Source organism: Panthera pardus, unplaced genomic scaffold, assembly GCF_024362965.1.
Source record: "Panthera pardus isolate Hobbes unplaced genomic scaffold, ASM2436296v1 HiC_scaffold_25, whole genome shotgun sequence".
NCBI classification, from domain to species: domain Eukaryota; kingdom Metazoa; phylum Chordata; class Mammalia; order Carnivora; family Felidae; genus Panthera; species Panthera pardus.
In genome coordinates, this window is record NW_026526821.1 from 87,037,116 (window position 1) to 87,051,011 (window position 13,896).

Consider the following 13,896-nt stretch of genomic DNA (forward strand, 5'->3'; position numbering starts at 1 on the left):
GGCAAGCCTACTGCCCCTGAGAAGTGTGGTTTGAGACACCCAGTCTGGGGTAGAGAGACTGGGGTGTCACCATTTTTCTCCCCACACCAACATGGTGGGGCTTTAGGGAGCAGCACAGCAGCCCCCCGTGGAGGCGGGATCTGCTTACACCAATCCCGGCCGCTCCATGCCTTCTAATTGCTGCTAGCTGGGGAGGGGCGGGGGGGGGGACTGACACTGACAGAACCAGAGGGCCTCTCCTCCAGACCAGCACAGCCACCAGTCCCAGGGACCGACAGACAACTGGTGTTTGTTTGTTTGTCTTTTTCTTTTCTTTTTCTTTCTACCTTCTTGTTTTTTATTTTGGAATCAGACTCATAGTTTCTGATTTCTTTACATATATATACACATACATATAATAGATATAAATTATATAAAAATATATATTATATATTTATTTATATACAGAATATATATTATGTATTATATATTTGTATTTTTTATATATATACATTTTTTACTTTTTTCTTGCTTGCTTGCTTTTTTTTTTTTTTTAATTGATGTCCAATCTTACTTATTTGTTCCTCTTAGAACAATCTCATTTTTGTAATCAGACTTAGAGGTAGAAGCTCTCAGAGGAGACAGCTTCTGTCTCTTGGTAATCTTTCCTGGCATTTTTCTTTGGCCTCCTTCACTCTGTTGGCCACCAGTCTGGCATATTCTACAGCCTCTTGCTTATTTGTTTTTTTTACTGCACTGCTTCTTCCAGGCGGTACACCAACATTTGTGTTGAAGGACACAGGGAGTAACAAGATGCCGAATCTTGGGTGCTTTGGTCCTAGGTTTCTTACCTTCTCTGTTAAGGGGCTTTCTCACAACAGACTGGTGGACATCATCTTCCTTTGAGAGACTGTAAAGTTTGCAGATTTTGCTAGCTCTTTTGGGCCCCAGGTGATGAGGCACAGTAGTATCAGTGAGTCCAGAAATACCCTTCTTCCCTTTCTTCACGAAGACCCGGTTGAGAACACTGAGATTGGCAACCACGATGCAACCCTGAGCAGATTTGCACTTTCTTTCTCCAGTCCTCCTTAGTCAGTAGCAGGAATGCCCCTTACTCAGCAGCACGCGGACATGGCCATGGGTCAAGACACCTTCTTCATGGGGAAGCCTTGTATGTCACTGCCACCACCGATTCAGACCAGGTAACCCTTCCATTCTTCACCTTGTTCATCAGCAACAACTTCTGTGGCCATTCCGCTTCTCAAAAATGGTACAAAATTTCCATTCGTCATCCACTTCAATGAGTTTCTGGCAGCCAGTAGCTGGGAAAGAGATGTTCAGTTTCATCCTGAAGCAGCCTACCGCCTCTGAGGTGCCACAAAAAACAGGCCCGACTTCCCTACGCCTTTTCTATCTCTTTATCTTTATTTTCCTTTCTCTTTCTCTGGATTTAGCTTTATAGTTTTTGATTCTCTATTTGGTCTTCTTTTCTACCCTTTCATTTCTCTCTTTTTATGGGATCAGTCTTCCCCCACGCTTTCCTTTTTTTCCAGGGTTATTTCAACAAACAAATCACAGAACACCTGGTTGAAGGCCCAAACATTCCACCACTACAAGCAAGGAAGAGCTTTGTAGAGGACTGACCAGTGGGATAGAGCAACAAAAATGCAACAGCAGAGTGCATGCAATCTGCAGGGTAGCAAAAGGATCTCCACAGTTAGAGGGAGACAGCTTTGCAGGATCGAGGTGCAGGACACTTTCTGAAGTGCCAGGCCCTGGACAGTGTATGACCCCTTTTTAATATCCTAGTACTCACAGGCGCAGGACAAGCTATTAAAACACGCAAAAGACAGAAACTTAACCAAAATGACAAAACAGAAGAATTTTCCCCAAAAGAAATTAAGGAAGAAATCACAGCCAGAGAATTGCTCAAAACAGATATAAACAATATATCTGAACAAGAATTTAGAATAACAGTCATAAGACTAATAGCTGGGCTTTAAAAAAAAGAAGCATAGAAGACAGCAGAGAATCTCTTGATGCAGAGATAAAAGACCTAAGAACTAGTTACAATGAATTAAGAAATGCTATAAATGACATGCAAAATAAACTAGATACAGTGACAGCAAGGATGGAAGAAACAGGAGAATAGGTAAAATAGAAAATAAAATTATGGAAAATGATGAAGCTGAAAAAAAAGAGGGAAATGAAATTACTAGATCATGAGGGAAGAATTAGAGAGCTAAGTGATTGCATAAAATGAAACAATATCTGTATCATAGGAGTTCTAGAAGAAGAAGAGCGAGGGGAAGGAAGTAGTCATCCAAGTCCAAGAGGCACAGAGAACTCCCCTCAAAATCAACAAAAACAGGTCAACACCATGGCATATCACAGTAAAACTGGCAAAACACAAAGATAAAGAGAGAATTATGAAAGCAGCTAGGGACGAATGGTCCTTAACCTACAAGGGAAGACACATAAGGGTAGTAGCAGACCTGTCCACTGAAACTGGGCAGGCCAGAAAGGAGTGGCAGGAAATATTCAATGTGCTGAATAGGAAAATATGCAGCCAAGAATCCTTTATCCAGCAAGGTTGTCATTCAGAATATAAGAAGAAGAGATAAAGGCTTTCCCAGATAAACAAAACCTAAAGGAGTTCATGACCACTAAACCAGCCCTGCAGGCGATCCTAAGGGGGACTCTGTGAGTGGAAAGCAGCAAAGACTACAAAGGACCAGAGATATCACCACAAACATGAAATCTACAGATAACACAATGGCACTAAATTCATATCTTTAATAATCACTCTGAATTTAAATGGACTAAATGCACCAAGAGACTCATTTTAGACCAGAGGACATCTTCAGATTGAAAGTGAGGGGATGGAGAACCATCTATCATGCTACTGGAAGTCAAAAGAAAGCTGGAGTAGCCATACTTATATCAGGCAAACTAGATTTTAAAAGAAAGACTGTAACAAGAAATGAAGAAGGGCATTATATCATAATTAAGGGGTCTACCATCAAGAAGAGCTAACAACTGTAAATGTTTATACCCCCAATGTGAAGCACCCAAATATATAAATCAATTAATCACAAACATAAACAAACTTATTGATAATAATACCGTAATTGTGGATGATTTTAATTTAATTTAATTTTTTAATATAATTTACTGTCAAATTGGTTTCCATACAACACCCAGTGTTCATCCCAACAAGTGCCCTCCTCAATGCCCATCACTGGGTGATTTTAATATTCCACTTACAACAATGGACAGATCATCTAATCAGTAACGAAACAATGGCTCTGAATGACACATTGGGCCAAATGGACATAACAGATATATGTAGAACTTTTCATCCTAAAGCAGCAGAATACACATTCTTCTCAAGTGCACATGGAATATTCTCCAAAAGAGATCACATACTAGTCACAAAACAGCCCTCAACAAGTACAAAAGACTGAGATCATACCATGCATATTTTCAGATCACAATGCTATGAAACTTGAAATCAACCACAAGAAAAAATTTGGAAAGCCCCCAAATACATGGAGGTTAAAGAACATTCTACTAAAGAATAAATGAGTTAACCAGGGAATTAAAGAAGAAATTTAAAAATACATGGAAGCAGGGGTGCCTGGGTGGCTCAGTCGGTTAAGCATCCAACTTCAGCTCAGGTCATGATCTCACGGTCTGAGAGTTCCAGCCCCACGTCAGACTCCAGCTCAGAGCCTGGAGCCTGCTGCAGATTCTGTTTCTCCCTCTCTCTCTGCCCCTCCCCTTCTCACATTCTGTCTCTCTCTCTCCCTCTCTCTCTCTCTCTCTCTTAAAAATAAATAAACATTAAAAAAATTTTTTTAAATACATGGAACAAATGAAAATGAAAACATCACAGTCCAAACCCTTTGGGATGCAGCAAAAACAGTCCTAAGAGGAAAATATATCGCAATTCAGGCCTATCTTAAGAAGCAAGAAAGGTCCCAAATACAAACCTAACCTTACACCTAAAGAAGCTAGAAAAGCAGCAGCAAATAAACCCCAAAGCCCGCAGAAGAAGGGAAATAATAAAGATTAAGGCAAAAATAAACAATATAGAATCCTAAAAAACAGTAGAACAGATCAATACATCTAAGAGCTGTTTTTTTGAAAGAATAAACAAAATTAATAAACCCCTAGCCAGACATCTCAAAAAGAAGAGGACCCAAATAGATAAAATCATGAATGAAAGAGGAGAAATCATAACCAACACCACAGAAATACAAATAATTATTAGAGAATACTATGAAAAATTATATGCCAACAAACTGGATAATCAGAAAGAAATGGACAAATCACCCGCACCTACCAAAACTCAAATGGGAAGAAATACAAAATTTGAACAGACCCATAACCAAAGAAATTGAATCAGTTACCAAAAATCTCCCAATAAATAAAAGTCCTGGGCCAGATGGCTTCCCAGGGGAATTCTACCAGACATTTAAAGCAGAGTTAATACCTATTTTTCTCAAACTGTTCCAAAAAATAGAAATGGAAGGAAAGCTTCCAGACTCATTCTGTGAAGCCAGCTTTCCTTGATCCCCAAACCAAAGACCCCACTAAAAAGGAGAATTATAGGCAAATATCCCTGATGAATATGGATGTAAAAATTCTCAACAAGATACTAGCAAATCAAATTCAACAGTACATTAAAAGAATTATTCACCATGATCAAGTGGGATTCATTCCTGAGCTGCAGGGCTGGTTCAATATTTACAAATCAATCAATGTGATACATCACATTAACAGAAGAAAGGATAAAAACCATATGATCTTGTCAATAGCTGCGGAAAAAACATTTGACAAAATACAGCATCCTTTCTTAATAAAAAACCCTCAAGAAAGTCAGGATAGAAGGAACATACGTTAACATCATAAAAGCCATATATGAAAGGCCCACAGCTAATAGCATCCTCAATGGGGGAAAACTGAGAGCTTTCCCTCTGAGATCAGGAACACGACAGGGATGTCCACTCTCAACCCCTGTTGTTTAAAACAGTGTTGGAAGTCCTAGCCTCAGCAATCATATAATAAAATGAAATAAAAGTCATCCAAATTGGCAAGGAAGAAGTCAACTTTCACTTTTCGCAGATGACATGATACTCTACATAGAAAACCCGAAAGACTCCACCAAAAAACTGCCAGAGGGGCGCCTGGGTGGCGCAGTCGGTTAAGCGTCCGACTTCAGCCAGGTCACGATCTCGCGGTCCGTGAGTTCGAGCCCCGCGTCAGGCTCTGGGCTGACAGCTCGGAGCCTGGAGCGTCTTTCCGATTCTGTGTCTCCCTCTCTCTCTGCCCCTCCCCCGTTCATGCTCTATCTCTCTCTGTCCCAAAAATAAATAAAAAAACGTTGAAAAAAAAAATTAAAAAAAAAAAAAACTGCCAGAGCTGATACATGAATTCAGCAAAATTACAGGATATAAAATCAATGTACAGAAATCGGTTGCATTTCTATACACCAATAATGAAGCAATAGAAAGAGAAGTCAAGGAATTGATCTCATTTACAATTGCACTAAAACCCACAAAATACCTAGGAATAAACCTAACCAAAGAGGTAAAAGATCTGTACACTGAAAACTATAGCATAAAGAAATGGAAAAATATTCCATGCTCATGGATTGGAAGAACAAATATTGTTAAAATGTTGATACTATCCAAAGCGATCTACACATTCAATGCAATCCCTATCAAAATAGCACCAGCATTCTTCACAGAGCTAGAACAAACAATCCTAAAATTTGTATGGAACCACAAAAGACCCCAAATAGCCAAAGTAATGTTGAAAAAGAAAACCAAAGCTGGAAGCTCACAACCCCAGACTTTAACCTGTATACAAAACTGTAATCATCAAGACAGTATGGTATTGGCACAAAAACAGATACATAGATCATTAGAATAGAATAGAGAACCCAGAAATGGACCCACAGATATATGGCCAACTGATCTTCGGCAAAGCAAGAAAGAGTATCCAATGGTAAAAAGACTCTCTTTAGCAAATGGTTCTGGCAGAACTGGACAGCAACATGCAGAAGAATAAAACTGGACCACTTTCTTACACCATACACAAAAATAAATGCAAAATGGATGAAAGACCTAAATGTGAGACAGGAAACCATCAAAATCCTACAGGAGAAAACAAGCAGCAACCTCTTTGACCTTGGCCACAGCAACTTCTTACTTGACATGTCTCCAGAGGCAAGGGAAATAAAAGCAAAAATGAACTACTGGGACCTCAGCAAGATAAAAAGCTTCTGCACAGCAAAGGAAGCAATCAACAAAACTAAAAGGCAACTGATGGACTGGGAGAAGATATTTGCAAATGACATATCTGATAAAGGGTTAGTATTCAAAATCTATAAAGAACTTACCAAACTCAACACCCAAAAAACAAATAATCCAATGAAGAAATGGGCAAAACACATGGACAGATATTTTTCCCAAGAAGATATCCAGATGGCAAACAGACACAGGAAAAAATGCTCAACATCACATATCATCAGGGAAATACAAATCAAAACCACAATGAGATACTACCTCACACTGGTCAGAATGGCTAAAATTAACAACTCAGTAAACAACAGATGTTGTCGAGGATGTGGAGAAAGGGGAACCCTTGCATTGTTGGTGGGAATGCACACTGGTGCAACTACTCTAAAAAACAGAGTTCCTCAAAAAAATTAAAAATAGAACTATCCTACAACCCAGCATTTGCAATATTAGGAATTTATCCAAAGGATACAAAAATGCTGATTCAAAGAGGCACATGCACCCCAATGTTTATAGCAGCACTTTCAACAGTAGCCAAATTATGGAAAGAGCCCAAATGTCCACCAACTGCTGAATGGATTAAGAAGATGTGGTGTGTGTGTGTGTGTGTGTGTGTGTGTGTATGAAGATGTGATATATATATGCATATATATATACATATGCATACACACACACACACACACATATATATACACCACATCTTCTTAATCCATGTATAATACATACACACACACACACACACACACACACATACATACACACATACAATGGAAAACTACTCGGCGATGGAAAAGAATGAAATCTTGCCATTTGCAACAACGTGGATGGAACTGGAAGGCATTATGGTAAGCGAAATCAGTCCGTCGGAAAAAGACAGATATTATATGGTTTTACTCATATGTGGAATTTGAGAAATTTAACAGATGAACATAGGGGAAGGAAAGAAAAGTAAGATAAAAACAGAGAGGAAGGTAAATCATAAGAGGCTCTTAAATACAGAGAACAAACTGAAGGTTGATGGGGGTGTGGGGGGGGGGTTAAATGGGTAATGGGCATTAAGGAGGGCACTTTTCAGGATGAGTACTAGGTGTCATATGTAAGAGATTAATCAGTGGGTTCTATTCTTGAGGCTAAGACTGCACTGTATGTTAACTAACTTGAGAATAAATAATAGTAATAATAATAATAATAATGATAATAATAATAATAAAACAAGGGAAATCTGAGAAACTATCACAACCAAGAAGAGCCTAAGAAGACAGGATGACTAAATGTAATGTGGGACCCTAAATGAAACCCTAGGATAGAGAAAGGACACTAGGGAAACATAGGACATCTGAATAAAATACGGACATTAGTAATAATGTATCAATATTGGTTCATTAAGTGTGATGAAAGTACCATATTAATGTAAGATATTAATAATTGGGGAAATAGGCAGAAGTATTTGAGAGCTCTAGGTATTATCTTTACAATTTTTCTGTAAAGCTGAAATTATTCTATTTTTAAAGTTGTTTAAAAAAAGATATCAGATAGTTAATGGGATCTCAGGAGAGCAAAGAGGCAGCCTTTGGAAGGGAGACTGACAGGAAGAATGCTCCAACAACATGGAGATACCTTTAAGGTACAGCAACACCAAACCCTGCCCGAACCCTGGACAAACAGCAGGACCAAATCTAAGGTCTCTCCTGGCTGAATCTGCTCAGTGGGGCCCAGACCTCATACCTGTACCTCTCTTCAAGGAAGACTGCACATGCAATTCTACTGCTAACTTAGGAAGGTGGGACTAAAAACTGGAAGTTACCTAAACAGGAGGCTGCTCAGTGTGAAAGAAGGATTACAAGCATGGCAAATGGAGAGAGAGAGAGAGAGAGAGAGAGAGAGAGAGAGAGAAAGAAGAAGAAGAAGGAGGAGGAGGAGGAGGAGGAGGAGGAGGAGGAGAAGGAAAGAAAGAAAGAAAGAAAGAAAGAAAGAAAGAAAGAAAGAAAGAAAGAAAGAAAAGAAAGAAAGAAAGGAAGGAAGGAAGGAGGGAGGGAAGGAGAGAGAAAGGAAGGAAGGAAGGGAGGAAGGAAGGGAGGAAGGAAGATAGAAGGATAAGGGCACCTGGGTGGTTCAGTCAGTTAAGCGTCCAACTTCATCTCAGATCATGATCTCACTGTTCATGGGTTTGAGTCCCACATTGGGCTCTGTTCTGACACCTCAGAGCCTAGAGCCTGCTTCGGATTCTGTGTCTCCCTTTCTCTCTGCCCCTCCCCCACTCACACTCTGTCTCTTTCAAAAATAAAATAAACATTTTTTTTTCAACGTTTTTTATTTATTTTTGGGACAGAGAGAGACAGAGCATGAACGGGGGAGGGGCAGAGAGAGAGGGAGACACAGAATCGGAAACAGGCTCCAGGCTCCGAGCCATCAGCCCAGAGCCTGACGTGGGGCTCGAACTCACGAGCCGCGAGATCGTGACCTGGCTGAAGTCGGACGCTTAACCGACTGCGCCACCCAGGCGCCCCTAAAATAAACATTTTTTTAAAAATGTAAAAGAAGAATAGAATGGACAGACAGACCTATTTGGAGGAAGTATAAAAACAGAGAAATAAAATATTATAGTATGTACCTGTTCATAATATCTAGATCAATCAGTAAAACTGAGTCAAAAATTTTTTCTCCTCTTCTTTTATATCCAAATACAAAAGTATATGTATTTCAAGAGTACTTTATTACAACATTGAGAGAGGGCATGTCCAGGATGCTAGCCTACTAAATGAGGGGAAAAAATTACCATAATAAAAAAATATACGAGTTGGCTGTGACAAAGTTCTCACCCATTCTTGGCTCCCAACTTTCCATCTGACAGAGGAAAACTTCCTAGAATTTCATTAGAAATACTATAGTGTTCGGACACCTGGGTGGCTGCCAGTTAAGTGTCCAACTCTTGATTTCAGCTCACGGTTCGTGGGTTCAAGCCCCACAGAGCACTCTGGCTGACAGTGCAGAGCCTGCTTGAGATCCTCTCTCTGCCCCTCCCCACCCTCTCTCTCAAAAATAAACATGTTTTAGGGGCGCCTGGGTGGCTCAGTTGGTTAAGCGTCTGACTGCATCTCAGGTCGAAGTCTCGCGATCTGCGAGTTCGAGCCCCATGTCAGGCTCCGTGCCCATTGATCGGAGCCTATTTCGGATTCCATGCCTGCCGCTCTGTCTGACTCTCTCCCATCCGTTGTCTGTGCCAAAAAAAGTAAATAAAGGTTAAAAAAAAATTTTTTTTTAAATAAACATGTTTTTAAAAAAGAAATATTATGGTGTCTGTGACCTGAAGAGCTAGGTACTGATGATGCCCACCCCCCACTTGAGATAGGGACTAAAGTACTGCCGATGCCAGGATTTCCTGGGTGAGGTCCCACCACCAGCAGAAGGGCAGGTACCCATGAAGTGACCTCACTGGAGAAGTGAGCCCAGCATGTGGGGAGAAGTGAGCCAAGATCACAAGACAAGGCAAAGCAGTAGCTGTCCCAGCTTCATGAGTGGGGAGGCCATGGTAACACCATTCTGGCTGGTTACAAGATGAGGCACAGACTCCTCACTGACTCAGTCTCCTTCCATTTGGAAAAAAAGGCAAGGGGGTGGACATGGGCAAGTCTTGTCACAGGATCCACATGCACAGGACCCAGGAGGGTCAGGAGGGCTGGGCTGGATCTAAGGAACTTCAGCAGCCAGAGTTCTTGGGCTTTCACTCTGCTGCCCTCCCCTCTGCATCTCAGCTACTCTCTCCTCTGCACTTTTCTCTTTTCCCTGCCAGGTATACTTCCACGTGCTCTACCTTTCTGCCTTGTAGCTGATGCTTATCCTTGTTTCTGCAGGTGCCCCATGATGGCCCCTATCAGCCCTTCTCTAACCCAGGGCCTTCCCGCTGGACTTCCCCGTTAGCTGCATCATCCCCTGGGTATTTCCACACCCAAGTTCTTTCCCAGAGAAGTGGTCAGATTGTCCTGCTCACCTCCTCACACCAGGACCAACCAGAGATCCCTGAGCAGCCTTGTTCTGTTCGCCTCCTGTTCATCCCAGTGGTGAGTGACTCAGTCATTTCAAGCTACTACAACAAGAATACTCCAGACTAAGAGGTCTACACAAGGGAAACCTCTTTCTCACAGTTCTGGAGGCTGGAAAGTCCAAGATCAGGTTTCTGGCTATTCCGTTCCTGCAGAGAGCTCTCTTTCTGGTGTGTAGACTGTCATCTCACTGTATCCTTACCTGGCAGAGAGAGAAGCATGCTTTCATTTCTCTTTTTATAAGGGCACTAATCCCATCATGAGGGTGAAGCCCTCCTAAAGGCCCCACCTCCTAACACCATCACATTGGAGGTTAGAATTCCAACACGTGAATTTTGAGGACATACAACCATTCGGTCTATAGCAGTGAGGGAAGGATCTCCTGCTCTAAATAGTGGATAAAGACCAAACGGATGACACCTAATACTGAGCAGTGGTTTATTAGTCATATAGTCACTGTCTAGAGAGGAGGAGACCACATGCTATGCAGGGTCCCACAGGGGTTATGCCCTGAAGCACAGTGAACCAGCAAGGACTGTGGTAGGCAGGCATTACAGTAACAAGAACTTACAGGGGCCCTGATTCCTGCAGGATATGATTGTCTCATTGGAATAGTTTCCCAGGTTGGTGGGTGGGTTAGTGGAACCCATTAGGTTGAAAGTTGGGTACAGTGCAGCTGGTCCAGTGGACAGAGGAACTAGCCAGGTAGGGGGACATATCTGGTGAGATCAGGGGAATGCATAGTTAGGCTCTGGGGCTTAAAGATGTCACAGCAGCACATGAAATTTTAGGCCTTACGCTACAAGCCTCTGAATCAGCTGGCCTGGTGACAAGTGCCACCTAGGGAGGAACGCGGAGTGTGGGGCTGGGTCACATGCTACTCAACGCGGCAGCTCAGATATCAGGACGAACATGTCAGGTGGGAAAGCGAAATGTTCAAAAACACAATGGGATAGCTCCCTAGAAGCAGCTTGTATTCAATTTCTGTATCAGCTCATGCTATGACTAGAGGCCCGACATGGGGAAGAAATAAAATTCTCCCATAATTTGCTGCTTGTAATTACAAAGAGTAGGAACAACAAAATGTTTCTTAGTGAAGTGTGGAAGAATTCTTTCATGCTTGCAGCAGCCACATTGGCTTGCCCATGTTCTCTGCCCTGAGATACTCACTCCCTCAGACTTCAGCAGTCTCTGGAACTGGCCTGCAAATGCTCCTGCATGGACATGATCACTGACTGCCCATCCCTCATCCATTGCCTATTTTATTTTATTTCATTTTTTTTTTTAAGTAGGCTTCACAACAAGCACAGATCCCAACGAGGGGCTTGAACTCATGACCGTAGGATCAAGACCTGAGCTAAGAGTCAGACGCTTAACAGACTGAGCCACACAGGCACCCCCCTTGTCATATTTTTTTAAATGTCTATTTATTTTTGAGAAAGAGAAAGAGCATGAGCAGGGGAGGGGCATAGAGAGAAAGAGACAGACAGACAGACAGACAGACAGAGGATCCGAAGCAGGCTCCGGCTGACAGCACAGAACCGGATGTTGGGCTCGAACTCACAAACCGTGAGATCATGACTTGAACAGAAGTTGGACACTTAACTAACGGAGCCACCCAGGTGCCCTGGCATTGCCATATTTTAAAAATCCCATTTGCCCCATGTTACTTCAAGCTTCCTCCTAATGCCCCTGCCCTAAGCCTGACCCCTTTGCACCCAAAACACCACCTGCTGGTCACAGTCATTGAAGGAAGATGTCCTGTCCTCAGGACCCTACTGAGAGCCCTAATGAGGACCGAAGGAGAGGAGGACGCCCTACTGAGCCCACCCCTGTGCTCACACCACCTCCTTCCTTCTCCTTCTCTGCTCCCCTCCTAGCAGTACAGCCCCTGCCTAGATCCCTGCCTCAGCCACTGGACCAGGGCACCAGGACCTGATACCCACAAACAGGGTCTTCGTGAAGGATGGGAAATAATGTCAACTTTACACCTTCAGGAGTAAAGCCAGGCAACAGACTGTCCACTGAGCTTCTGAGAGGAAAGACCACCAGGAGGGACATGATGCTGCAGACCTCACTCTCCTTCAGTTCAATAAAAACCAAGGGTAAGCATTGCTCATATTTGTGGCATTTCCAGAGCTGAATCTTCTCTACCCCTTGTCATTTTGGGGCCTCCAACTATCTCCTGGGGATACCCCAGAACTCCATGTCCAGCAGAGCAGATGGCTTTGCCGGCATATTCACGTGTACAGCTGGGAACAAAACATGCTCACAGAGGTAAAACGTGCTTTACCCAGGCAACATTTGACTCTGATGAAGTTTGCAGGTGAACTCTGTCCCTAAAGGGAAGAGAGGAAATGCAGATGAAAGAGGATGTGCAGGAGGTGAAACAGGGGGGCTGGGCAGAGGACTGCAGAAGACAAGAGCTGGGCCTCGGAGTTTGCCGAGCAAAGGGGAGCAAGAAGGGGCGTGGATGCTGGTCCACCTCTAACAGAGACTCATTGCCGTGTCAGCCCCCGAGCTGAACCAGTTGCCCCCATCTCAGAGAAGAAGGGGCTTAGACCTCAGGGGATGTGGATGGAGAGCAATGGGAACAGGGCCTAGACGGGGTCTCTAAGAGCCGAGCTCTTCTCACTGAGAACACGGCCCCCTAAGCAGGCAAATGGGAATTCTGGGGGATCAACTGGAAAAGCCCTGAACATCGGTATCAGGAGAACCGCTTGGGTGGTCTGAAGCAACTTTCATGTGATAAAACTGAGGCTTCTCTGAAGGGAAAGGGAACCGCAAGTTTCTGATCACCTTCCTGAGGCAATTTGAACTTCTAAATCCTCTCCGCCCTCCTCTCCTTTTCCAAGATCTCCCTTCCACTCCAGCTGCCTCTGTGGGGTCAGAGAATTCCCAGCCAAAGCGGATGAACTCCAGGATGCCTCTGGGACAATTTTGAAGCCAGAAAAGTGAAGGTGCAAAGTCACCCTGGAATATGGAAGAAAGAGAGGCAGCTTCTCTAATTCAACAAGCATCGGAGCTCAACGTGCAAGCTTGGGACCAGTCCCGTCATGGTTCTGATGGTATGTAGGGCCGTTTACAGATGAAAAGGAGCTTATTGTCACAGGAGGCATCATTCCATGACTGAAGCGAGGACATCTTTATATTGGCACAGTGTTCATTGTTCCCAAAATTATTGGGCTCACCTGGAATCCAGAACCTACCAAAGGAAAAAACAAAGAAAAACTTACATCCAATGAAGAAATGAGTGACTTCAATCCCAGCTTTGGTCCTGAGTGATAGCATCACAAGTTTTTGTACCCATGCCTGAGAGGAAGGGGGCTGGTGAGCTGTCAATCTCAAAGCCTGAAATCACTCTCCCAACTCAGAGCCAAGCCAGCCCACCACTCTCAAGGCCCTCCGCAAACCCACACTGCAAAGACTGAGACGTAGAACAGGGGATCTGCCGAGGATGGGTAGAAGGCCATGCCGCCAAACCCCAGATGGCACGGAGAGGCCATGGATTTGTCCCCGGTCCCACAGGAAATTGGTGGCAAAGGTGAGCTAGATCTCAGCTCAGTGTT

General features: G+C 43.1%; 1 protein-coding gene across 6 annotated transcripts in view; it reads right to left on the minus strand.

The window, feature by feature from the left end:
- CD207 (CD207 molecule) overlaps positions 1-13,896 on the minus strand; it is a 68,367-nt gene that overhangs the window by 6,034 nt on the left and 48,437 nt on the right. For 2 of the 6 annotated variants that reach the window (XM_019441226.2, XM_019441236.2), the window contains exon 7: positions 10,752-13,532. In XM_019441226.2, the coding sequence (XP_019296771.2) occupies positions 13,382-13,532 (151 nt within the window). In that variant the 3' untranslated portion in view covers positions 10,752-13,381. Of the gene's footprint in view, positions 1-542; positions 1,302-8,898; positions 9,042-9,586; positions 10,530-10,751; positions 13,533-13,896 lie in introns of those variants that run through there. The other 4 variants (XR_008417890.1, XR_008417891.1, XR_008417892.1 and 1 more) reach the window with 4 other exon arrangements.